The sequence below is a fragment of the Pangasianodon hypophthalmus genome, chromosome 12 (assembly GCF_027358585.1).
Source record: "Pangasianodon hypophthalmus isolate fPanHyp1 chromosome 12, fPanHyp1.pri, whole genome shotgun sequence".
In the NCBI taxonomy this organism is placed as follows: domain Eukaryota; kingdom Metazoa; phylum Chordata; class Actinopteri; order Siluriformes; family Pangasiidae; genus Pangasianodon; species Pangasianodon hypophthalmus.
Window position 1 is genome coordinate 18,239,770 of NC_069721.1, and position 24,939 is coordinate 18,264,708.

At 38.4% G+C, this 24,939-nt stretch overlaps 1 protein-coding gene across 5 annotated transcripts in view; it reads left to right on the forward strand.

Moving 5' to 3' along the window:
- Nucleotides 1-24,939, forward strand: part of aatkb (apoptosis-associated tyrosine kinase b) — a 48,182-nt gene that overhangs the window by 20,438 nt on the left and 2,805 nt on the right. For 2 of the 5 annotated variants that reach the window (XM_026914762.3, XM_026914763.3), the window contains exons 2-12: nt 3,244-3,377; nt 9,052-9,193; nt 14,692-14,771; nt 16,695-16,813; nt 17,000-17,087; nt 17,912-18,045; nt 18,604-18,688; nt 19,533-19,654; nt 20,508-20,657; nt 20,869-24,445; nt 24,771-24,915. In XM_026914762.3, the coding sequence (XP_026770563.2) occupies nt 3,244-3,377; nt 9,052-9,193; nt 14,692-14,771; nt 16,695-16,813; nt 17,000-17,087; nt 17,912-18,045; nt 18,604-18,688; nt 19,533-19,654; nt 20,508-20,657; nt 20,869-24,445; nt 24,771-24,915 (4,776 nt within the window). Of the gene's footprint in view, nt 1-3,243; nt 3,378-5,192; nt 5,513-9,051; nt 9,194-10,838; nt 14,564-14,691; nt 14,772-16,471; nt 16,814-16,999; nt 17,088-17,911; nt 18,046-18,603; nt 18,689-19,532; nt 19,655-20,507; nt 20,658-20,868; nt 24,446-24,770; nt 24,916-24,939 lie in introns of those variants that run through there. The other 3 variants (XM_026914764.3, XM_053238713.1, XM_026914765.3) reach the window with 3 other exon arrangements.

Sequence of the window (24,939 nt, forward strand, 5' to 3'; positions counted from 1 at the left end):
AAACTAGATAGCAATCTAGGCTAGTTAGTTGATACTAGATAGGACTGGTAAGAGCATAGTTATGGTCATGGTGTGCAGCTGTGTAGGCCGTTGGTTTTTTAATTTTGGTTTTTTTCTTCATTTCAGAACAAAAAATGCCCTGGCCAGCACTTTGTCTTTAAAAAAAATAAAATAAATAAATAAATAAATAACAGTCTAGTTGTATATCAGTTGTTAAAATGTTATTGTGATGCTTTTTTGTATATTTAATATACAAAACAAAACAAACAAACAAAAAAACAATAAAATACTCAGGATATATTTGCGACTCCAACATGCCAATATGCCAGCAGATGTGGGGGCAGACTGATAGAAAACAGTGCATGTTTTAGCAGCCTGAGGCTTCTCGCAGAATTCAGGATGAATATACAGTAGATGATCACCTATCCATATGCGCACACACACATACACACACACACACACACACACACACACACACCTATGGCCATAAAATTTCAAGGTCATGATCATTTTGACTTTTAGAGAATCCACTTATCCCATGCTTCTGCACTGAAGATATTAAAATTTAGATGGATGGATTCAGCACATGGAACAGCTGTCACTAATCAGATAGGCACCAGCAGGATGGATAAGTGAAAGCATGATGAGTGAGAGGGGGCAGGGAGAGATGGAGAGATGAAGAAGAAAGTACAGAGGAAAAATAGGGGGAGATTTGCAGCTTACTCCAGGTCTTATGTACCTTCTGTCCATCCCATCTGTTTCCACAGCAACTGCTGTTAAAACCACAGAGTTCAGATTTGTTGAGAGGCACTTACTGCTGTTTCATCCCATATTTAGAGCTTTCAGCAGAACGCTCTTCCTGCAGTGATTGCCATTTTGTGGAGTTTAATAATGCAGCACATCTGCACTTGTTTATTGCTTTTAATTATTTTTGTTCTTAGAATGGTAATACATGGATGAGCCATTGTTTTTGGACAGTTTTATTATTTCATTTTTTCTAGTTAAGTAGTGAATTGCATTGCATGTCTTAATTTTATCACTGTGGTGTCTAAAATGGAAACATATTGAACATTCATATCCGTTTTTTTTTTTTTTTGCACACTTGCAGGCTTGTGCATCTGAGTATGTGTGGTATGTGTATCTCAGTGAGTGTGATTGATGTGATTCTTTGATTTCCAGTTCTTCAGTATAGTTCCCTCTGCAATCATTAGGGCTGTAAGAAGTTCTCTGCTGCTTTTCTTAGGAAAGCATGGGGATGGAGGTGCAGCAGGAGGGATAATTGACTAGTGACTTGTTGCCAAAAATGTTTAATGGGTGTGCAGTACCATATGGCATGTATATAGTTGTCTGGAGTATGTTGTTTGTAATTTGTAGACTTCAGAGTCCATGGAGCCAGTTTAAAACATTTTGCCTTGTATAGTGTATTCTGTTTTACTTTGTACTGTACACATTGTAGACCTGTGTTATAAGTCATGAAAAAAGTGAAGAAATCATGCAAGCACCTAGAGGTTTACACAATATAAAATATTATTTCCTTTAGTTCCTATTCCACCTACAATCAGAGGAAAAAAAGCCAAGAGCAAACTCCATTAGTTGATTTATGATGATGTCAGCAATGAAATCTTTAGAACAAGATATAATCAGTTTACTGAAAAACATGTCATGGCGTCCTAATCTCAGCCTTAGACACTCTAGAAGAGATTATATAGTGAGACTACTGTATATTTACCACAATGTTGCCAGGATGTTGCACGCAAGGTTGTTTCTGTTGTAGCACTGTGTTCCTAATTGCTTCCTCCTCACATTATACTAGAACAACAGTCTGTGGTTGGTCACTGGCACTGTCAAGTAGATGACCTTTCTGTGAGAGTAGTCTGTTTTTGGCCATGTTGAATGAAGGAAACTGATGACTCCCTAGTGACAGTTAGAAATCTGGCTTGTGAGACATTTATTGTGTCACCGCATATATCAAACTCCAAACAAAAACAGACGACTCTTCAAAATCAGTTTCCATAAATGAATTGTACTTAGTATCTGATCAGTATCATGGGCAATAATACGCTGCCTTATGTCAATGGAGGAAATATAGAATAAAATATTAGACAAATTGTTGTAGTATGTTCAAGTCTGTCTTTTGATTCTTTTGTCCAGAGTACTGTTAAAACCTCTTTTTTCCACCTCGGAAATATCGCAAGATTGCGTCCTATGTTAAATTTTACAGTCGCGGAAATGCTGATAAATTCCTTTGTCGTCTCACGGTTAGACTATTGTAACGCCCTTTCAGCCGGAGTTTCTAAATCTACACTCAATAAGTTGCAATATGTGCAAAATTCAGCTGCCAGGATTTTAACTGGGACTAGGATTGGTAGTCATATTACTCCAGTGTTAGAATCCTTGCACTGGCTCCCGGTCAGGTTTAGAGTTGATTTTAAAATTATGACGCTTACTTTTAAAGCATTGCATGGCCTGGCACCACATTACCTTACAGAATTGTTACATCCGTACACTCCTAATCGTAGATTGCTCTCCTCTCAGTCAAACTTGCTGGTTGTACCTCAAAGACATCTAAGATCTATGGATGATAGGGCTTTCTATGTTCTTGTCCTTTGGAATTCTCTGCCTCTTGAACTTAGGGAAGTTCAGAATTACGCTATTTTTAAAGTTCAACTTAAGACATATTTTTTTAAACTTGCATTTGCTTGTTGATATTGTATTGTTTTCTTTGTATTGTTTATATTGTGTTCAGCGCTTTGAGAAGCTGCTTTTAAAGGCGCTTTATAAAATAAAGTTTATTATTATTATTATGTTGTAATCTAGTCAAAGACACATTATCATATTTTGCTTTTCAATGATAAAAAATCCAAATTTTCTTATTAATGTAGTAATTTATTTTCTGTGTAGAAGGTCTGACTTGATAGTTAATGATAGTTGATGACAGTTATAATAATCTACTAAACTGCACACACTTTACAGTATGTCTATATACTAATCAGGATTAATGAGCTCAGTCTGCTTGGCAATTTTTTAAAAATTCTAAACAATTTTTCATTGCTGTAGGTTATTGAAGCCTGTTATTGCTAGTATTTATATTGGTTTGCCTCTGTGACCAATATGAGCAGCAGCATGCAGTGGCAGCTTTGAGTTTTCCTCATGTTATTTTGTTCAAAATCTGCTTTAAGAGAGAACTAAAGTTGGTTCAGTATTTACTGGGTATTTATGTGTATTACTGCTGCTCTCTCACAGATGGTGTTCCTCTGAGTGAGCTCTCCTGGTCGTCCTCTCTGGCTGTGGTGGCTGTGTCTTTCTCTGGCCTCTTCACCTTCATCTTCCTCATGCTGGCTTGCCTGTGCTGCAAGAAAGGAGAGATTGGATTTAAGGTGAGAACACTATCAAACACCACCAAGTAGCTCTAAAATTTGAGCAAAGAAGATCACACTTTTTTTTTTTTTTTTTACATTGGAAAGGCTTAAGTATGCTAAGTAGGCTTAATCTGTAACAGGAAAACTGAAAATGTGGAGTTGTGTTGTATGTAATAAACAACCAGAGATTAGTCCATATGCTTCTATCAGAAAAGTATAACAGATGCAGCAGCTTTCTGATGGGCTCACAGTGTGTGAATTTCTCAAAATATGGGTCAAGGCACTTGAGAAATTTGTGTAGGGATAAAAGAGAGAAGAGAAAGGCAGAACAAGAGTTGGCAGAAAGAAGAAGCTAGGGCAGAGACCAAGAGCACCTGGTCATCAGTATCTCATGCACAGCTGAAAAATACACAGTTCTTCCCTCCTGCCTAATATTCAGACTCTCAAGTTATCAGATTACACCTATATACTGTAAGTTGGCCCAGGAAAACCTCTGCAGTTGTTCTCTGGTCATGGCAGGCTGAGTAGGGAAAATGTGATTATGCACAGTGGTCAAATTTGACTAGAGACTGAATACAGAATCTCGTGTATATATAAACATGCACACACACACATAAGGTCGTCCGAAAAAGTCTGCATACCCTTAAGACATATTTAAGAAGACAAAACGCAGCATGTATAGCATCAAGACATTTAGGCAAAAAAACGCAAGCTGATTTACCAACATTGTTTATGGAGGATTGTGTATTTCATACTGTATATGCAAATGAGCAAAGTTGGTCCAGTGAAATACAGGGGGGATAAAAATAGGGTCGATAAGATAAAGGCTATATGGTGAAAGTTTCTGGTTCTAGTAAGAACTCTGCATTCTGCATTCTCAGACTGCTGCATTCTGGACTAACTACAGCTTCTTCTTGATATATCAGTTATATCTCTGCTAAATGCTTAGTAGATAAATTGCAAAGTGGTTACATAATTGCACTTTTTGAATATATAATATACAGTTATGTAATTAATTTACAATCGCACTATCCAGTGTGACCCAGATGAGGATGGGTTCCTCTCAAGGTTTCTTCCTCATATTGTCTCAGGGAGGTTTGTTCTTGCTACCGTTGCCTCTGGCTTGCTCATTAGGGATAAATTTATAAATTTAAATCAGTGGAATTGATATATTTCAGTAAAGCTCATTTGTGACAATTATTAAAAGCGCTATACAAATAAAATTGAATTGAATTGAGGTACATTTCTTATTGAAAAACCATGGGGGGTGAAAACTTATGCCCTCACCTGTACACACAAACAAACCCACAGTCTCTCACAGGGTCTCATAGACAAAAATGCATATATACACATAGACATGATGTGATGCAAAAACACTGTGGTGTGTGTGACATCTGGCTTACACTTACTACCCACATACTAGGTGTGACAGGAAGTAGAAGTGTGGGAGAGAAAGGGATAAGGAGAAAGGGATAAGGAGAAGGAGGGAGAGAAATATGGAGGAGCCTCCTTGTTGAACCTGAAGTGCCTCTTGCTTCTACAATAAGACACACTCTCCCAAAAGTTCGAGTATGTGTGTGTGTGCGTGGAAGGGGTCTGCTCTACAGATGTGAAAAAAGGGTGAGAAAGGAAGGATAGAGAAAAAGAGAGTGATGTCATGAGCTCAGAATGTAAAACTTCATCCCTCCCCCTCTCATTTTGGCTAGTGTTCTCAGCTGCTGCTGTCTCTTTTCTCTCTGGACTCTGCTCCTCCTTTCATCCATTCATCCGTCCATCCGTCCATGCATTCACCCATTCATCCGCCTCTTAATCTGTCTGTCTGCCTCTCATTTTCTTTCTCCCTCCCACATTTCCGGCTCTCTTCTCCCTCCTCTCTCTGCATTCCCTATAAGTCAGTTGCACAATTTCATATGGTGACTGGTTCTTTAGAGGCACAGCTATGCATCTCTCTCCGCTGTGTGATCTGAAATGTATGATTTTCTTGTGTCATGCTTGTGCTGACACTGAGGGAGCTTCAGCAAGGGCATTTAGGTCAGAAGTTATTAAGTGAGGGTGCAGAAAACAGTACAGGTACCCTCAGGTGTTATGGCTGTACTATTGACACACCATAAGGAAATAAGGTCCAATATGTGGGCTATCAGTAATGGGACAAGGTAAGTTTTTAATTTTAATTAGTCCTTTTACATTTTCTTATTTTGAGGTTTCTGATATTCACTAACTTTTGTAAAGAATTGATGACTTCAGAGGCTGGTGTTAAAACAGGTGATGATATGGGGGTAAATTATTATTAATATATCTGGATTGAGATATGGTTAACCAAGCCCAAAAAAATTGTTAGTATTTAACAGTGTGTATGCATAGATGTGGCTCTTTTTTTTCTCTCTTTGTGCACCATATGTCGTTCCATACCCAATGAATTATGCACGAGACACATGAATGCTACGTTGCTCTCTTTATGCTGAGGGAGGAAAAAATTTAATCCCTGTTCATCTTGGAAACTACAGTAAGCACAGCATGAAATTTATTATTCATGATATGTTAGAAAATATATTGGGCAAGTGCTCTTATATTGTTCATTCTCACGATCTCGGCATTTTATCACTGCGATTACCAACAAGCTAAATACCTGTGTGGAACAAATGTTTTATGAAAAGTTGTTGTATCAGTTATTATGCTGTTTGTAAATGTTGGAGCACATGCCACATACAGAACATACAGGCCTGCACAAAAATATCAGAGTTAAGATCTGAGCACAGTAAGAGTCAAACCGAAAAGTCATAAGTGTATGTACTGCTTTGTACTAAGTTTAAGATCGTATACTACTTCTAGTCCTGAATTAAACTGCTCTGTTAACAGTGAGATTAATCTCTGAAAAGCCTACTTGTAAAACAATAGTACTAAAAAAATCAATCCACTGAATGCTGCATTTCCACAAGCACCCATTTTGTTAAATGTATAATAATATAATTCACAACCAGGTAAATATAGCATTTGACTAGTAGATACATTTAAGGCTTGAACTGGCATAGTTGCTGTGAATAGTGCATAGTTTATCATGCAGTAGTATTCAGTAAGTATACAGTTAGGCCTGAATTCATAGTGTCCCTGTGGAATTAATTGAATTCAATTTTATTTGTATAGTGCTTTTAACCATGGCTACTGTCACAAAGCAGCTTTACAGACTATATAAATTCAGGATATAAATTTTTGCAATTATAAATTTATACCATCATTTTATATATGAATTAACCATCATTTAATATGTGATAGCTATTTTCTAGCCACAATTCCACAGGGCTTGGTCAAAAACAAGTCTTAAACTAGTTGATAAGTAGATAGATAGAATAGATAGAATGGGTGTTATTTATTTGCTGACAGACATGTGATGAGAGCCATTGCAATCAACCAAGCAGCACGATACCCAATTTTCTGGCAACCAGATGTCCTTGTGGAAATTCAGTCTTTTATACACAGTGACCCTCTGCTGCTCTGTATACTGTAACTATCATGGTGTGTGAACTCATACAGTAGATCCCTGGAGTACTGTTTTTTTCTGTCTATCTAATAAACAACTCTTGCGCCATGTAAAGTAGTCTGTTAATACAAAGCTTTGGTTGCTAAGCAACATACCAGACAAAGATTATGTCATTCTGCAGACAAAGCAATGGCTTAAGTTTAACGGTCTGTAATTGGTTTGAAACCTGGAGCATTAACACAGAATTCAGTTATTGTGATGTGGTCAAAGGTATGCATATGTCAAAGATTTTACAGTGACTTCACACAGCTCAACCAATCAGATTTTAGAACTACATCTAACTAACTCTAATTTTTATATGTATTTTCCTCTAAATACTGTAATGAAACAGTGAAGTAAGAGGTGAATCATATTTGTGCATAGTAATAGGTTTAAGTAAAAGGAAAAGCTTCCAGGCATGAAAAAGACACGTCTCAGTTTTGACCCATATGCACATAATTAGCCGAAGAATCCCTGGAGCTTTTTCATTATGTCTCTCAATGTCTGACTCTCAGTAGCAGAAAGATTTCCTGTGTGAGAGATTTCCTGTGTTGCTTAGCTGCATGGGACTTGTGAGACTCCATAAAGCTTTTCATTCATCCAGAATTAAAGTAAATGTGATTAAATGAACATTTGATATGAATTACGTTGTCTGGTGATATGCATTCATTTCACTTCTGTAATATATTACCTTATATTGTAAAAAAGAAAGAAAGAAAGAAAGAAAGAAAGAAAGAAATTTGGCTAATTCCCTCTAGGGGAAACCGGAAAAGCTGGGAATTATGTGGAACACTGAGGGGTCATGTGAAGATGAGGACCATGATGTCCCAGAGAGGACTGTATGTCTGTGTGCGTGTGTGTGTGTGTATAGTAAAGTATATAAGCCTCTCTAGGTCACTGTTTTCCATTCCTTTAACCCCAGAATCCAGCAGTCTTTTAAGTCCTGTGGATGGCTCTTTAAGAGCATCTGGAGAAGCATATTGGGTATGAAACGACTGTCAGAATTTTGACTTTACCTTGAGAGTGCTTACACCTATATTAATAAAACATCTAGGATTCATGGACAATGGGCTGCTCCGTTGTTTTTCTGGCAGCTGTTTGCTGATGCATCATGTGTTCATGTAAACTAAAGATGATTCTGCATGTAGCAGAAGTCGACTGCTGTTTGTTGACACAAAAACATTTTGGAGTTTGGAAGTAAGACATAAAAAATATTATAGTGGGATACACAAAAAGGAAACGTGATTTTAAATTAATGTTTCTGTTTCAGACCATTTAAGGATGATTACTGTTTCAATTAAGTTTTGCATAAGAATAAATTATTACATTAGTAGATGGAACAGGCACTGAGGACTTTTGGTAAGGGCTGGTATATTTAATTTATCTTCAATTCATTTTATTTTATTTTATATTAGTTGGCATAATAACATTTTTACATGGAAAATTCTTGTGGTACAGATAGTTTGAAGTTAGTGGAAGATACAGTATGTGCACAGATATTTTGAAGATCTTTCCCAGTGATCAGTGTTGTTTTAATTCAGAGGAATGCTCATCAACAGGACCACTCCAAATGAACATAATCATATATACAGTACATTAACTGATTTATCCAGACGATGAGATAACTGTCCCCTGTGCTCTTATCCTTATAAAAATAAAGTCTTCACTGAGAACAAATTAAAGTTCTGCATGTAGAGTTTGCATCTGAAGTCCAATGCTTTTTTTTTCTTCCCTTTTCCTGCCTAAAGACATATCTGTATTAATGAAGCAGGAAATTATGAGATTACATTTCAAATTCTATGTGCTGGACTAAAAACAACAACAATAATTATAAAAAGTGTCACTGTCCAAGTTACAGTCTGCACTGTATGCTAATCGGGCTCATTCGAAATGAGCAAATGCTAAATTGAAAATATCCTGTTTCATTCAGGTCCAAATGATCCTGCACAGAAAGCAGGTCACTGTGTAGGCTTGGCAAAATATTACAATACTGTACATTGCAGTGAAAACATTTTCTATACAATTCATTTTTTATTCAGTATTTCTTAAATTATTATTATATACCATCCAGCCTCACAAATGCATCACAGTGTAGTGCACACCACCCCCCCCAACCCCACCCTGGGTTTCCTGTGTTTGACCTCAGCTCTTTGCCCTCTGTGTTCTCTGCTGGTGTAGGAGTTCGAGAATGCAGAGGGAGATGAATACCAGGCCGACATGTCCACGCTGGCATCGCCAGCCTCTGCCGGCAGCCCTGATGTCTACGTCCTGCCTCTGAGTGAAGTTTCACTGCCTGTCGCCAAACAACCAAGCCGCTCAGGTGAGTCACCTGTATCCTGCTTCTAGTGCTAGCATCTGCGCTCACAAAGTATAATAAAGAAAGAATATAATAAAAGTGCAGTCCCAATAAATTACTTCTATTCAGGGCTCAGAAACAGAATCTAAAAATCTATAGGTTTGTTTGTTTGAATGAAAAAAAAAAGAATAATTCTGGTCCTTTCACATAGACTGTATGTGATCATACAATTTTTAAACCTATTTTAAACCTGGAAGCTGTGTTTGGATTGATAAGGACATGCCCACACACACACACACACACACACACACACACACACACACAAGAACACACACTGGAATTATACTGATTGTACTCCAACATGTAGCCATGGAAATGCGTATATTGATTTACCATAGGTTGTTATAATGAAAATAAGTCCAAATGCAATGTTACACATTGTCACTGTCACTCCCCCGTTTAGAAATGAATAGACATACTAGTTGCATAAATTTCCATCCCTACTCTGTTTTTCTCTCAGCACAACAGCCACAGTCTCGGTTTTGTGTCTAATGCATACTTTAACATAACAAAATTTAATACTGAGAATTTTTAGAAAAAATTTACCTTGTTCCATGAACTGAAGCTTTGTAGTGTTATATCCTGTTCACAGCATGTATAAAATGATACTTGAATGAAATCACATGAGACTTGATGTTTGAGGATTTTGAAGGTAAGACACAAATAATAAGCTAGTATGATACATGAAAAAAGAAACTCAACCAGTAACAGAGAATTCAAATTAATGTTTCTGTTCTGGAAAATTTAAGAATGATTACATTTTCAGTTCCTAGAGAAAGGGTTTTGCACAGGAATAAATGAATACATTAGTAGTTGGGACTGGCAGCAAGGACATATGGTAAGAGTAAATTAAATTTCATTTAATTTCATTTCATAATAGTTGGTATAATAACTTATATACTGTATATGTGTCCGTGTAAGATCCTTGTTAGGTGGTATAGATAGTTTGAAGATAGTAGAAGATCTGTGTACAGAGGGTTTGTACATTAAGTGGATATCTCTTGTATCTCTTGCTCAGTGATCAGGGTTGTTTAATCCAGAGAAATGCTCAGCAAGACTTCTACAGCAAATGAGAATAATCATAAATACATAATCATCATATACACAACATCAAACTCAAGGCTGATCTATCCAGTTGACAAGGTTACTGCCCCCTATGCTCTTAACCCTAAAAACAACTTTGTCATTGATAAAACAAGTAAGGGTCATTCACTATGTCACTGTTACCTCGACCTCAGTGTCATAAATAAGTATATCTTCCGTCAGGCCTTTGGATTCCTGAGCAGCTCCTATAGCAGATAGCAGAAGAAAAGTGTGAGAGTGCTGCATCTTGAATGGAGCTTGTGTTTATGGCTCCCACTCTCAAGCATGTCTATTCTGGAGTCCCCCTCTACTCATAAGTTTACTTTCTCTCTCTCTCTCTCTCTCTCTCTCTCTCTCTCACACACACACACACACGCACACACACATTCTTTCCAATAAAACATCTGCCTATTGCATAATGCCGCCCCTGTAGGCCTACATAAATTCTCCTTGGAATCTTTGGCATTCAAAAGAGCAGTGGTAAAATCAGTTCCATAGAAAATATCCATGTAGTTTTTTCTCCCTCTCAATGGTGTAAATCTGTATCAGAGAGGTCGCATAGGAGTCCTAGAACGTCATGTAGGCAAAAAAGTCATAGGCCATATGGCTAAAGTGTATCAAAAGGTTAAGTGTGCAGAACTGATATTTTGCCTTGTCATGTCTGTTCTTGTACAATAGATGTAACGAATCACCACAGGCAATAAATGTTCAGTTTCATGTTATTATATCACAGCTAGTGGCTAAAGTATTTTAGAGATATAAAATGGTTAAATTGTGGACTATTTTAACACCAAATCTAGATGACTACCATCAGAAAAAGTGGTAGTGAATATTTGGGTTTTTCTTTCTACATTTTTTTTGTACGAGATTACATGTGACTGTTAACCTCAGAAATAAAAAAAAGTCTGACGTATTGATGAACAGAAGAGGTTGATAGAAACAGCCTTTTAAAATAAATGATGATCAAGCATATGCTTGTTCCAGTTTCCCTATAACCGAGATTTCATAATATTCACATAAGCATACTTGATGGAGGCATGCAATGCGGATAAAGTGTATTTGGATAGTGACAACTCCTTAGGCAGATTGTTTCCTGTGGGCTCCCAAGACAAATTTATACAGATGATATCTAGAACATATGGAATGTGTGGTTGTATTATGAGCATTGCTGGAACGCTGATGCTATGTGAGGAGTGGTCACGATGATGTCACTCTGGTTGAGACTGCGGGACTGGCCTGATTTATGACCTGAGATATCATAAACACTTTTGTGTGGATAAAGCAAGATTCGTTTCATTAGTTTACCCTGATGGAGCCAAGGAATATTATTTTTTTCCTGATGGCTCCTGTTTTTTTTTTAATAGTGAGGTGTGTTAGATGACTGAAAAAGAGAAACAGAAGTGTGCCTATGTGCGTGGGTGTGTTTCACACCCTAGTGTCTGGAAAATTGTTTGATTAAGAACACACCCTAACACAGCTGTATACTTTAGGGAGCACGATGAACACACAGGCACACACATTAGCTTTATGTGTAGAAATTAAGGTACCAAAATGACACTCCCATATTATGTGAAATACCAATACTGCAGCTTTACATTTGTTTATAAAGGCTTGTGTTCACACATCACATGCAGATATTATACACTCCTGCACAACACACACAGCATCAAAGATAGGAATATCTGACAGTTTTGACCTTGGCTGGACATTTCACATTTCATTTCAGAAACTACAGCTTTTAGCCAAAATGTTTCCTTTTGGTTAATGAGGTTTGGGATATATTTATGTGTAGGCATAGCATTAATCATCTGGATTAAAAATTATGCAAATGGAAGGTCCTCCCAAGGATAGTAAGACAAAGCTGTGTGTGTGTGTGTTTCTTTCGACTAGTGTGGTTAGACTTGTGTGATTTATTTCCTCCTTTCAACAATGTAGTACAGGTTAAACGCTTTGATGGCCATCCAACACACTACCTCATTTGTGATTACACACACTCAGATGCTTACTCCAAGCAGAAAGGTAATGCATTAATGCATTAATATTAATAACACATGCTGTTGTGTAATGCTTATCATTGTTTAATAGACCCATGTGTTATTACACAACATGTGGGTGTGAACTCCTCTAAATCATCATGGGATGTTTTCTTGTTCTGTCTGCATTGTTTAAAAATACATTGGGAAAGCGATAGAAGATAATATTTTTTTCCACTGTAATTAAAACTGAATAATGATATCCGATGGCAGGGAGAATAGTCTTCACAAAATGTCCAAACCATTGATAATAATTTATGAGTTGACATTCTAGCAGCAATTGTTTCAATGTTTTGACTATTTTTTAGACCTGTGTTTACCCCCGGATTCATTATAGAACATATTTTATAGATATAGATATTTATTGTTGTAAATAAATTACATACCTAGTCTGATCTTATAGAAAACTCATGATTTATCATCACTGTGCTTCTGGGTTGCCAGGTCTGCAGCCCTTATATCATGCATTTATCTTAAATGGTTCTTTTACCAAGGTCTGCAATGGTGTTGTATGATTACTTATGCGTGGTGATCTGGGGAAATCGGCCTGAATTCTGGTAAGCAAAACCATAAAAGATGAAAAATGTATATATTTTATTAAACTGGCATGGAAATGGTGATCATGGTTTTTATGTACTTTCTAGCCTTGCCTTGACTATCCTTCTGTAAAGATCATGTTGTGTAAGGATTCAGTTTAGCAGTGGGTGAAAACAGTCGGTCTGCATAAAGATGTCTAAACCTTGGTAGCTAAGTCTGATTTCCTCACACAATGATTGTCAAGCTTTGATCAAGTTTTGGGAAAGCTATGTACTCTAGCAGAATGGACATAAACATAATCATTTCAGTTTGTAATCAGGCACCAGCTGTCACTGTCAAAATGTCTCTGATGCATTTTGCATGTATTTTAACTTATGTATGAGATATTTAACTTAAGTTTGAGATGTGAAACAGAAACATAGTTCAGGAACATCTGTAGTTTTCAGAGCTATACATAGTAGAAAAAGTCAAACTTTCAGCATGTGAAGGCTGCCACGTTCATGTGGTTATAAATCTAGAAAGTAGATAATAATAATACGTTCAGAAAGGCTGCCACGTTCATGTGGTTATAAATCTAGAAAGTAGATAATAATAATACGTTCAGAAAAAAATGAACAAACAGTAGCGTTTAGCACAGTCCAATTCTGTAGAAAAACGCAGAACCTGGCAACAATGCTTAAAATTTACGACATTGCACCCGTTGAAAATGTCATCATCGTTTCCTAACTGTGGTTTAGTAAAAGCCACATCTGTGATAAATAAATTATCCAGTAGCTTATTTTTTTATTTTATTTTATATTTTTTTTTGCATCTTTTCTATGTTGTTACACAAGTCACTATTCTGCATTAGGGGCACTTCATGCCCTCATCCAGACATGCCAGAGGGCACAACGGCAACATTGCCCCACCCTCATCAAGAATGCTGAAGCCATCTCAGCCTAATAGGTTTGAAAACAATACTCCGAGTGTCTACCCTGCTCTCTAGGGTACCAAGCGGTGGCAGAGGCAGGACAAAGACCCTGATTCTCCACAGAGAAAGAGGAATGACTGATGACTGCTCACTGGAACATGACATGGGCGTAAAATATGGATGTCACAAAGACGACACGTCACTCTTTCACAAAGATCCGTCTGTCTAGTGAAAGTGAGGGAGAGACAGAGATATTGTTATGTTACTAGTGCTAGAGCTGCTGAATTAGATGGTGCTAGTTGATTGGGCAGGATAAAGATGTGCATTGAGTCGACACAGCAGTACGCCTTCAGTCGCAGTTCCATGAAGCTGAGCGCATTTTCCACAAAACGCTGCACTGCCTATGCACGTCTTCACTTTTTTAAATTAGAGTAGTTGAATGAAGGTGAATGACTGTAATCGTTATAGCAAAAACAGGTTTTCTGAGTGACCGTAGTGTTTTGTTTGCGGTTTGAGGTTTTTGGGAGTTTCGCTTCTGGTTGAAAAGAGTATCAGTATTTTGGAGCCATGGCATTTAATCAGCTCGACTTAACAAGGGAAATTTCTCACATCTGCACTCTCTTCAACTCTGTATTGTATAGCTCAAAAGTCATAGAAATACAGAGAATTGCTTGTTTGGGTCAGATTTTTGGAGGATGATGGTGCTTTAAGGAAAGGGGTTTCTTTTAGCCTTCAACCAGGATTGTGCGCATCACTAGAGACAGAAATTTGGTAATTTCCAACCTAGAAAATTAAGTTCTTCCTCACACTTTTACTGCTAGCAAAGTTCTCCATTAAATATTTACTAATATTCAGTTACGTATTCATGGCTGTTTTTCTGTTTGCTATCGGATCTCCAGTCCAACTCCTGAAGTCAACAGATGCATCTCGCCACAGTTTGCTCTACATTAAAGAGATTGGGCATGGATGGTTTGGCAAGGTAAGCCTTATTTACTGTTTATTAGTTTAATTGTCTGCCTGCTGTGCTGTAGGCACATGTTAGCACAAATCAAACGTTTAGTGCCCTTCTGCTTTATGGCTGCACGCTGATGAGAGTCATGCTTTCTGACTGATACTACCATCCAGGGACAAACACAGATTTGACTACCTTTGATATTATTTTGAGCTTTTAAAGACTTCTTTAAGGGCCTCTTCTTAAAGACTTGTTTAAGCTTTCTTTGTGACTGATAATCTTTGGTAGCACTTTATATGAAGGGTAGCTACGCTGGACCTTTATAACACATTCATAAGCACTGCAATGAAATACATTGCCTTTACTTTGCATGAAAGAAAGAAGAGAGAAGAAGCCTCAGTTATCATTATGGGTCATCTGTTTGAGATTGTTGTATCTGTAATTATTTTAACCTTATCTGGGGAGTTATTTTGTCTTCACTAACCACACATTCATGAAGTATTTAATTTTTTTTTTTAAGTGTCCACTTGTCATCTTTCCTTTTGGTGGTGTTTACTTCGTCTACTTCCCATAGGATTGTGAAATTAAGTGTTATTTGCATTAAAAACTATTATGAAACACCATTCCAATAAACTTTACATATTTACAAAGCTCATGTGCCAGCACAGATAATTTTGATAATTTGAAAGTGGTAATCAAATTTTTATTTATGACACTATGTACAGAGTTACCAGGGGTGACCCTAAATGGGCTAGTTTTAGAGAAAGTTTGCGGGTGGAAAAGTCTGTTGGTGGCCATTTTTTTGGCTGGTTTAGCCTGTGGTTGCCAAGATCTTGTTTTAAAGCCAATAATTGGAATTAAATCTAATCAATTTAAACAAGCTTAGACTAGGATAAACAAAAGGAAAGTGAAGATGCAGATGCTATATCCTACAGTGTAGACAACAACGTCTGTTGTAAGATATACCGCAAAGATTAGGCGAGGGAAAGGGGGGATTATGGAGTGGATAATGTCTGTACCAGGTGATGATAAAGCATATTGCAGAAATGCCCATGCATCACGGTGAACTTGTTTTCCACTCAAAGGCTGAGAAAACAAAGAAAAATGCCAGAACTTTTTGGGATAGGTTCATGTCCTTTTGTGTTGCTTTTGACATGCAGTTGGGTTGGAAATTTTGCTGAGACCTGGAAACTCTATATATGTCTTCTACAATTTGTCATGAATGTGCTATAAATAAAAACAGACTGATAAAATGCAAGATAAGAATAAAAAAAATACAGTATCAGTAATGGTCTCTTCTCTCTTTCATATAAAGACAAAGTCACACTTTGGAGTTTTGACATAAATTCTTTGATAAATTCTCCAGCATTGTTTCTATCAAAGATTTATGCAGTGCTTATTAATGTGTTACGAAGAACTTGTGTAAGTACCGTTTTTACAAAGTGTTACCAAATCTACTTCTAATGTTTAAAATTGGAATAATAGTCTTGTATATACATTGTGCCTAATGATTTCATTCTCATACTCTTTCTTTCTCTTTCTCTGTTTCTGTCTTTCTATACACACAAATGCATATACATATACACTCCCTCAATTTGTTCCATTGACTGGGTATGTCCATGTATGTGTGTGTCCTTGTCTTATCTGCATGAACATTCATGTCCTATGTCTCGTGTATATGTGTATGTTTGTGCTTTCACACATCCTGCTTTTCCGCCCTTATTAAGGTAAATTGCAAAAGCTTTATTTATTTTAAAAAATAATCTATTTTCATTTTTTTTCCCCCTCTTGTTCATTCAAATGTGTGCGTGTGTGTGCTTTATATATGTTCGCATGTGTTTGTCTCCTCTGTTTGTACCTGTTGTTATATGTGTTGTCTATTTCTCGTGTGTGGGCATCTTTGTGCGTGTGTGTGTCTATGTTGCGTGTGTGTGTACCGTGTGTCCACAGGTGTTGTTGGGGGAGGTAACCTCTGGTCTCAGCAGTACTCAGGTGGTGGTGAAGGAGCTCAAGACAAGTGCCAGTATTCAGGACCAGATGCATTTCTTGGAGGAAGCACAGCCTTACAGGTAAACAACAAACAAACATTCTGCACTGCATTACTTACCTATACCTTTTTTCTGTTTAGAAATGTGTCTCAAAATCACTTTTGTTCGAGAACAGTTTTGTGCATATTAATAATATGCCATTGCTGTTCCTGTTTTTGTGTTCAAACAGTGTATTCACTCTGTGACTTATATTCTCTCATGTCTCAGATCTCTGCAGCATCCTGCTCTAGTGCAGTATTTGGCTCAGTGCACGGAGGTCACGCCCTACCTGCTGATCATGGAGTTCTGTCCTTTGGTGGGTATTTGAGATCTGGTAGTCTCTAGAAAAGTCTCTGGAAAAACAAAATAAGACATGTTAATATCAACTACAGCCAGACAGCTAGTTTATCAAAGTTAAGCTGTAATGCCTTTTTTTTTTTTTTTTTAATTGTTACTTACTTCAGCCTTATCTTTGAAATGTACATTTAGATGCCCGGAAAAGCAAGAAATGAGCAAATATAGCTATGAATAAAGGAAAAATGAAGAATGAAAAAAAAAAATGTATATAAAAAAAATGTCCTTAAACAAACAAACAAACAAATAAATAAGAAAGCTGTGGCCCTGACCAAGTAAAGTTGTTACTGAAACAGAACAGAACAGACAGACAGACAGACAGACAGACAGACAGACAGACAGACAGATAGATAGATAGATAGATAGATAGATAAGCCAGACCAGCATAAACTGGTTACTAGATGAATGAATGAATTTTCTCAATACATCATACATCATTACACTGTTTAAATAATTTATTTTAATAAGTGTTTTATAATTTTATTTATTTAGTTAGTTATTCATTGTAACACATTTATATTTATGATATAAATATAAAATATATACAAATTTATTATATATAAAATCATCTACAAATAAATTCCCATGTTCCACTGTTTATTGAATTTTTAGTGTAAGGCCATTGCCCTCTAGTGGCCTATTGAAACACAACAGACTGACATCATCACACATGAATGTCTGTGTAATTTTCTATGCATACCAGTGCCTGATTATGCTATTCATTTCCCATATTTTCTGCCTCTTTTTATATATTGTTTTCTGTGTGTTTACTCTCCATGGTAACAGGGCGATGTGAAAGGTTATCTGCGCAGCTGCAGAGCAGCAGACTCTGTGACTCCTGATCCTTTGCTCCTTCAACGAATGGCATGTCAGATCGCTTCTGGCCTTCTGCATCTCCACAAACATGATTACAGCCACAGGTGAGCTGCCAGCCTTCATCCACTCAGAGTCGGGAGACACTCATTTCCACAACCTGATTTTGGCTACTGAGTGGCTTGGTTAAATTTCACTAACTCAGACATAGGTTTACATAATGCTCAAAGCGTTGTAACAAAGATCAGAATGTCAGCTGAATTCTCTCACCAAACAGTTTTTCAAATTGTGATTTTAAAAGCACAACAAAGTTTAGGGAGGCTGGAAACACTAGATATAGAACTGAGAAATAGATATTTTGTGCATTTAATCTATTTACTAGAGTAAAGTGTAGAGGAAAACAGAGGGGAGATTGTGGTTGGCGCTTTTATTTCCTGATTCCAATGTGACACGTACTTGGTAACTTCCTGTAACAATATCCTGATGCTGCCTGAGTGTGCCTCTGCTACTCCAGCATCAGTGATTTTGTTGCTGGGGGTTACCACTAATCTTCATGAAGACATGGTTATTATCTTCTATTAAAAATATCTACTACTTACATTGGCAGTTAATATGTATCATTATTTCAGGTTTGTGATTTTATTTCTGGATTTTATTTTGAACAGTGATCTGGCTTTGAGAAACTGCCTTCTGACATCAGATGTTACTGTCAAGATCGGAGATTATGGCCTGTCACACAGCAAGTATAAGGTATGCGTATCACTTGCGTATCATATACAACATTAGAAATATTAAAAGTGACAAAAAAGTAACACTTAAAAGTGACAAAAGCACTTAATATGCATTACAGATGTTAGTACCAACAGACTGATTCTTTGTTAACCAATGACCTCACGTCTACTTTGTTCCTCCATACTAGGGGTGTAACACAGTACCACTATTTGAATCTGTTTACTGCTCCAAATATCGGTAGCTGTATCTAGGTTTAAACCAAAAGTGGGTATGGCCTAAACCAGAAGTTTTTTTTTTCCCTTTAAATACGACGCATACTACTATGCCCCGGAAACAGATGTAGAAATGCCAGCATTGTCAGCATTGTCTCTGAATTCTGGCTCTGACAGTTCCTCAATCTCAGATACATCAGTTAAGTTCATAATTGTTCTCAACTAGAGATGTGCATAGGAGTTTTCTTTTAGTCCCCCTCGTGCATTTATTATTTTTGTTTGTACCTGCCCACAATATTTTCCAATGAATTTAGTTGGTTCTATTTTTCTAAATGTAAACAAACTAATAGTCTGGTTTAAACCACCGTGACTCTGACCAGGCATCACACACAGCACTGGTTTTTGTTTGTCCAACGAGCTTTATGTCTGACCACTTGTTCATGCCCACATGAAAGTAAAAATCTCTTTTTTGTTGCTCCCCACAAGATCCCAGTCCCAATGAACACATCTAGTCTCAACCAGATATCTTGTGAACCTTTCTGGCTAGTATAAAAAAAATTAATAGTGCACCTCCTTTGTATCTGTTTAGAACACATCATCTGTTCATTCTGAATAATGTATTTGTATTTGTCAATATCCTTACTCCACAGGATGATTACTTTGTGACATCGGATCAGTCCTGGGTACCATTACGCTGGATTGCCCCTGAACTGGTGGATGAAGTTCATGGCAACCTACTGGTGGCAGACCAAACAAAACAAAGCAACATTTGGTAAGAATTAAGCCATGAGTCACATTCTACACTGCCATGTTTTTTCGTGTATTAATAAAATTTTATTTTTATATGGATCACAGAAGCTTAGACTAGAGACTTTAACTTGGCACACTGCAGTCAACATAGTCAATGTGCAGTAAAAATTAGAAGAAAACAGAAAATTTAGATTTTATAGTGAATATGAGCATTGCAGTTAAACATTATTTGAATATTGGAACAGGAAGTGGGTGGTGGGGCGAGGATGGCGGGATCACAGTTGTGTAGTTTATAGCATTGTCTCCTCAATTCTGATCTCGGTTTTGGATCTTCTCCCCTGTGCCCACTTGGGTTTCCTCTGGGTTCGTCAGTTTCCTCCCTTCCAAAAACAGGCTGAGATGACTAACAGGTGGACTGGCTATACTAAATTGCCCCAGGTGTGAATCAGTGTCAGAATGTGTTTGGCATCTCATGCAAGGTGTAATCCTGTTATTGAAGATGAGTGAATGGAAGTTTTTTTTTTTGGATTTTTGCTCCATTTTCTTATAATAATAAGTTCTACCCCATGGCAAGACAGGTGTTAACCTTAGAGAGCCAAGTCTAATGTGTGCTTACATGGAATACATAAAGCCACGAGATTCATTCGAGCTGCCCATCATAGTACAGCTTAAAATGCTGAGAGGAGAGCACTGACTGCCTTATACACAAGCTCACAGGTGCCTGCAAGTGGCAAGTGTCACATAGTTTGACAGGGGAGAAAATAATGCCATCAGTTCCATTCAGGAATCAGAGCTAATTATGTTCTCTTAGGCCTCTGGGCACAGATGGCTATGGCCTTTTCAGAAGTAATTTCATGTGTGTTTCTGCATCTCAGGTCTCTTGGGGTAACTATTTGGGAGTTGTTCGAGTTGGGGAATCAGCCTTATCGACACTACTCTGACAGGCAGGTCCTCAGCTTTGCTGTAAAGGAACAACAACTTAAACTTCCAAAGCCACTGCTTCAGTTTCCTCTTTCTGACCGGTGGTGAGTGTTTAAAATATTACATGCAAATGTAACATTTCAGAAAATATCGTTCATCATTAGGTTGTGATAAGAATACAAAACATGTTAGCACACATTTAGTTCACAGCTTTGTAATTTGTTGTTTACACCCACCCACTTTGTAATTTGTTGTTTACACCCATTGTTTCTTGTCTTGTCTTAAAAAGCATTGTGTTTATGTAACCTTTATTAGGTATGAAGTGATGCAGTTCTGTTGGCTTCAATCAGACCAGAGGCCTAATGCTGAGGAAGTTCACCTACTGCTCAGTTACCTGTGTGCCAAAGGTGCCAGTGAGGCAGAAGACGATTTTGAGAGGCGCTGGAACTCAATGAGACCTAACATGACTCATGGCAGTCTGCACGGGGCTGGTCCCCTGACCCTGGAGATGCCGCAATCCTTGACAGCCTCATCCTCATTCCCCTTACTGGAGCAATTTTCAGCTGGTGATGGCTACCAGTCAGAGTCAGGAGATGACATTCTCACAGTTACTGAGACCAGTCATGGTCTGAACTTCGAGTACAAATGGGAACAAGCAAGAGCTAAACAGCCCTATCCCTCCTCATCCACCACTGGAACATTAGGTCAAGGGAATCCCCATTGCCAGGAGGTCTATTATCCTCCAGGAGGTATGGTAGGTGGATGTGGGATTGATGGACTCACCTTAGGGGTCTCTCCCCAATACTATGACCCCAAACAGTTACACACTCCAGGTGTTGTTCCAGTTCTCAGTGCTCATAGTCCTTCAGTGAATAGTGAGTATTACATTCGTATTGAAGAGCCAGTAGAATGCAATATTGACATGGAATACACAATGTGTGCATACAGCCCTGAATTTGGGGGAAGCAATGGCAGCTTTCTCACTGGTAGTGGAGACTCAGGGGATTGTATGAACTGCCCTTCTAAAGGCAAGCCAATTGAAACATACTGGTCAGCTGACATCCATAAAAGAAGTGCCTATGATTCAGACAGCAGTCCAACCATGTCCCTAACTATGGAGCCACTTCTAGGTCAGGTATCTGATTCCAGCCCACTTAGGCCTTGGGAGTCAGGTCATTATGTATCATACAAAGACAGGGATGGAGGCTATTACTATGAAAACTCACCACCACTGGGTATGGATCACTACCTTATTGGATGCCCATCAGAACCCATGAGGGAGAGCTGGGGGTCTCGAAGCCTGAGAAAGGCACTGGGTGAGCTAGAGGAACCCTTGGGGATCTCACCATCCCTTGGCAGCCCCCCACAGGGCTATGGTGACCCTTACATAGAGAGCAGCCAAGGGTCAGTAATTGGGAAGAATGTAACTGGAGGATACTATGACATGATGGGTTCTTTAAGAAAGATCATGCCAGGGAACCACTCAGTGTGTATTGACATGGAATCAGGAGATGCTGTGTTTGTGGGGCAAGATGACAGTGACTCAGAAGAGGAGGAGGATCTATTCATTGAAAGGCAGGCAATGGGCTGGTCCACCAACCATTCAGCAAAAAACAATTTGAGATTGTCTCAAATACAGTCATCAAAGCAAGATGCATATGTAGACTTTCATTACACTATGCCAATGACTGATGTTGAGGATGCGTGGCCAGAGAACCACAGTCTCCCATACCGCTCTACCAAAACGCTTAACTACCTGGAAGGTAGAGCCAAAAGCAACACCTGCCCTGTGCATGGCAGACAAGCATCAGTATCCTCAGCAGACTGCAGCTCCTATATTCATCTATGTCATGAACCCAGAGAAGCAGAGGTTTACCCTGTCCCTTGTTGTCAGGCTTTGAGCAATTCCCATTTTGTAGATCCTCTTACAGGGTCGTTAGTAAGAAATTGTTTCATGAATGACAATATTTCAGACAAAAACACAGGCGTAACCAGCAGGAACCCACAGGTAGGCCAAGCTGCCTTACCTACAGGACATTTAATTTCCAAATCAGAGACAACAAAATCCAATTTAAAACAGACCGAACACCCAGAATATGTTGACACTGGGGTCAGAGAGGGAATCTATAGACAAGACAGTACTGGACAAAAAGATACTAGTCAAATTAACAGGAAAACCGAGGTTATAACCATAACTCAACAAGTGGAGAATACCCTTCCTGAGATCTCTTCCAAAGAGCCTGAATCAGACAGAAGCAAGATGGTGGACAGTGGCGTGGAACATGGACATTCTAGCACCAGCCTTGTGGAAATTGACAATTGTAGTGATGATGACATCACAGATGTCACCTCTGGGATTTTTGGTGACTTCCAAGGAGATTATGCAGAGACAGCTGACTACACCTCCCCTTCATTCAAGTCATTGCAGAAGCAAGTAGGTACACCTGACTCCATGGATTCCATAGATCTACCATCTACTGCAGGCTCCAGTGAGACTCTGAGCCCAACCTCTCTCCACCCTTCAAATTCACCTAGAGCTGTGGATAGTGGCTATGACACAGAGAACAATGAGTCTCCTGAATTTGTCCTCAAGGAACCCCATGAACCACAAGACACCAAAGCCTTTATCCAGCCACTCGGAATGTCAGTCCCAGACTCAAGTCCAATCAAGGAAGCAAAAGAAGAAGATGGGTCTGACACACAACAAGAGGATGTGGAGGATGTGGAGGAAGGAGTCGCCATGAAAACATCTCAGAGCACTGGAAGGCTGACAGTACTAAGTGAGAAAACCCCATACAGAGATTCTGCTTACTTTTCTGATACTGATGCAGGGAAAGAGAAAGAGAGTGATGAAGACAGAGAGAAAGATATTGATGATCTTGAGAGGAAGGAGGAGGAAGCAATGCAAGCAATAGGCCAAACAACACTACCAACACCAGTGATAGAGCAAGACAAAGAAAAGTCAAATGTTCTGGAGACAGAAGAAAACTGTGAAAATTTCTACAATGATATTCAGGAAGGGACCCAAAAAGCTCTACCCTCAGAAGAACATGAAAAGCTTTCCCCTAGTTCCCCTGAACCAACTATTATTTCTTCTGTTTCTCCTGAGATATGTGAATGCCCTATAAATGACACTGTCCAGGATGAAGGCTTTGACCTGAATTCAGATGATCCTCAAGAAATGCCATCTGAGAATCAGTTATCTGATTTAACTGCCTTGCCATTTTCTGATACCAAGCAAGAAAACCACAAAACTGAGGAGACAGACACCACCCTTGCTTTTGAACCATCACTGGCTAAAATTTTAGTTGAAGACAGTAATATTGAGACCAGTCTTGATAGCTTTATCAATGCAAATGAAGTAAACCAGGAAAAGCAAGTTACTGAAGAAGCAATATTCAGAACTAGTTCAGAGGTACTATCAGCTCAGGACAACAATGACGAAGTGGAGATACTTATACCTGACTCAGCCAAGAGTGTTTCAACAGATAATATTGTGGACAAGCCTGAAACTCCAGATGGTAACACAAAATATGGATTTCAGTTTCACAAGAGCTCCACTCGTCCTTCCTCTCCTCCTCCTCTCCCATCACTTGAGGGACGAGTGTCCCCAGTGGAGAGAGGAGAAGCTGATGATGAGGACAGGGATTCAGAGGATAGTGATGAATCAGATGAGGAGCTACGCACCTATAGTATCCAGGAGCAGAGTGAGGAGAGTGAGGATGAAATTCTACCTGTGCCCATCATTGTGAGTGACTGCAGTGATGCACACAAACTCAGAAGCCTCCTCAAGATGCCCAGCTTGTGCATCGATAACCTTGGTGATGAGTTGGAGTCCAAGAAGAAGGTGGTGTCCTTCTTTGATGATGTTACTGTCTACTTGTTTGACCAAGTAAGCGGCATTTGGTTTAGTTTTGCAGTGAATACATAAATTGCACATACTACCCTATACAAAAGTTTTGAGATACAGTTTAGTGCTAACAGTGGTAATGTATTGTGGAAGTTTTTTCCACAAATCTCTGTTAACATAAAGGCCAGTTCAAAGGCACACACTGACATATTGGTCAAAATGTAACTCTGCAACCATCCGTTGTTTAATTTCCAATACTTTTGTTAATGATTTGGTAATGGATTGATGAAAGGGTCATTTTTGTATTTCAGATATTGTCCTCCCTGATAAGGACAAAAAACTAATGAGAAATATTCAAATTCTCTAGGAAAGTCCAACCGGAGAACTATCAGAACATGCCTTCCACCTGGGAGGTGAGACAAGCAAACAGGGTGCAAGGTGCACAGATTCAAACCAACAGGAAAAGGCCAATTCCACTGATGACTCTTCAGATGGAAACATTTCAGAAGAGAGTAAGAAATCACTTTTATATATAC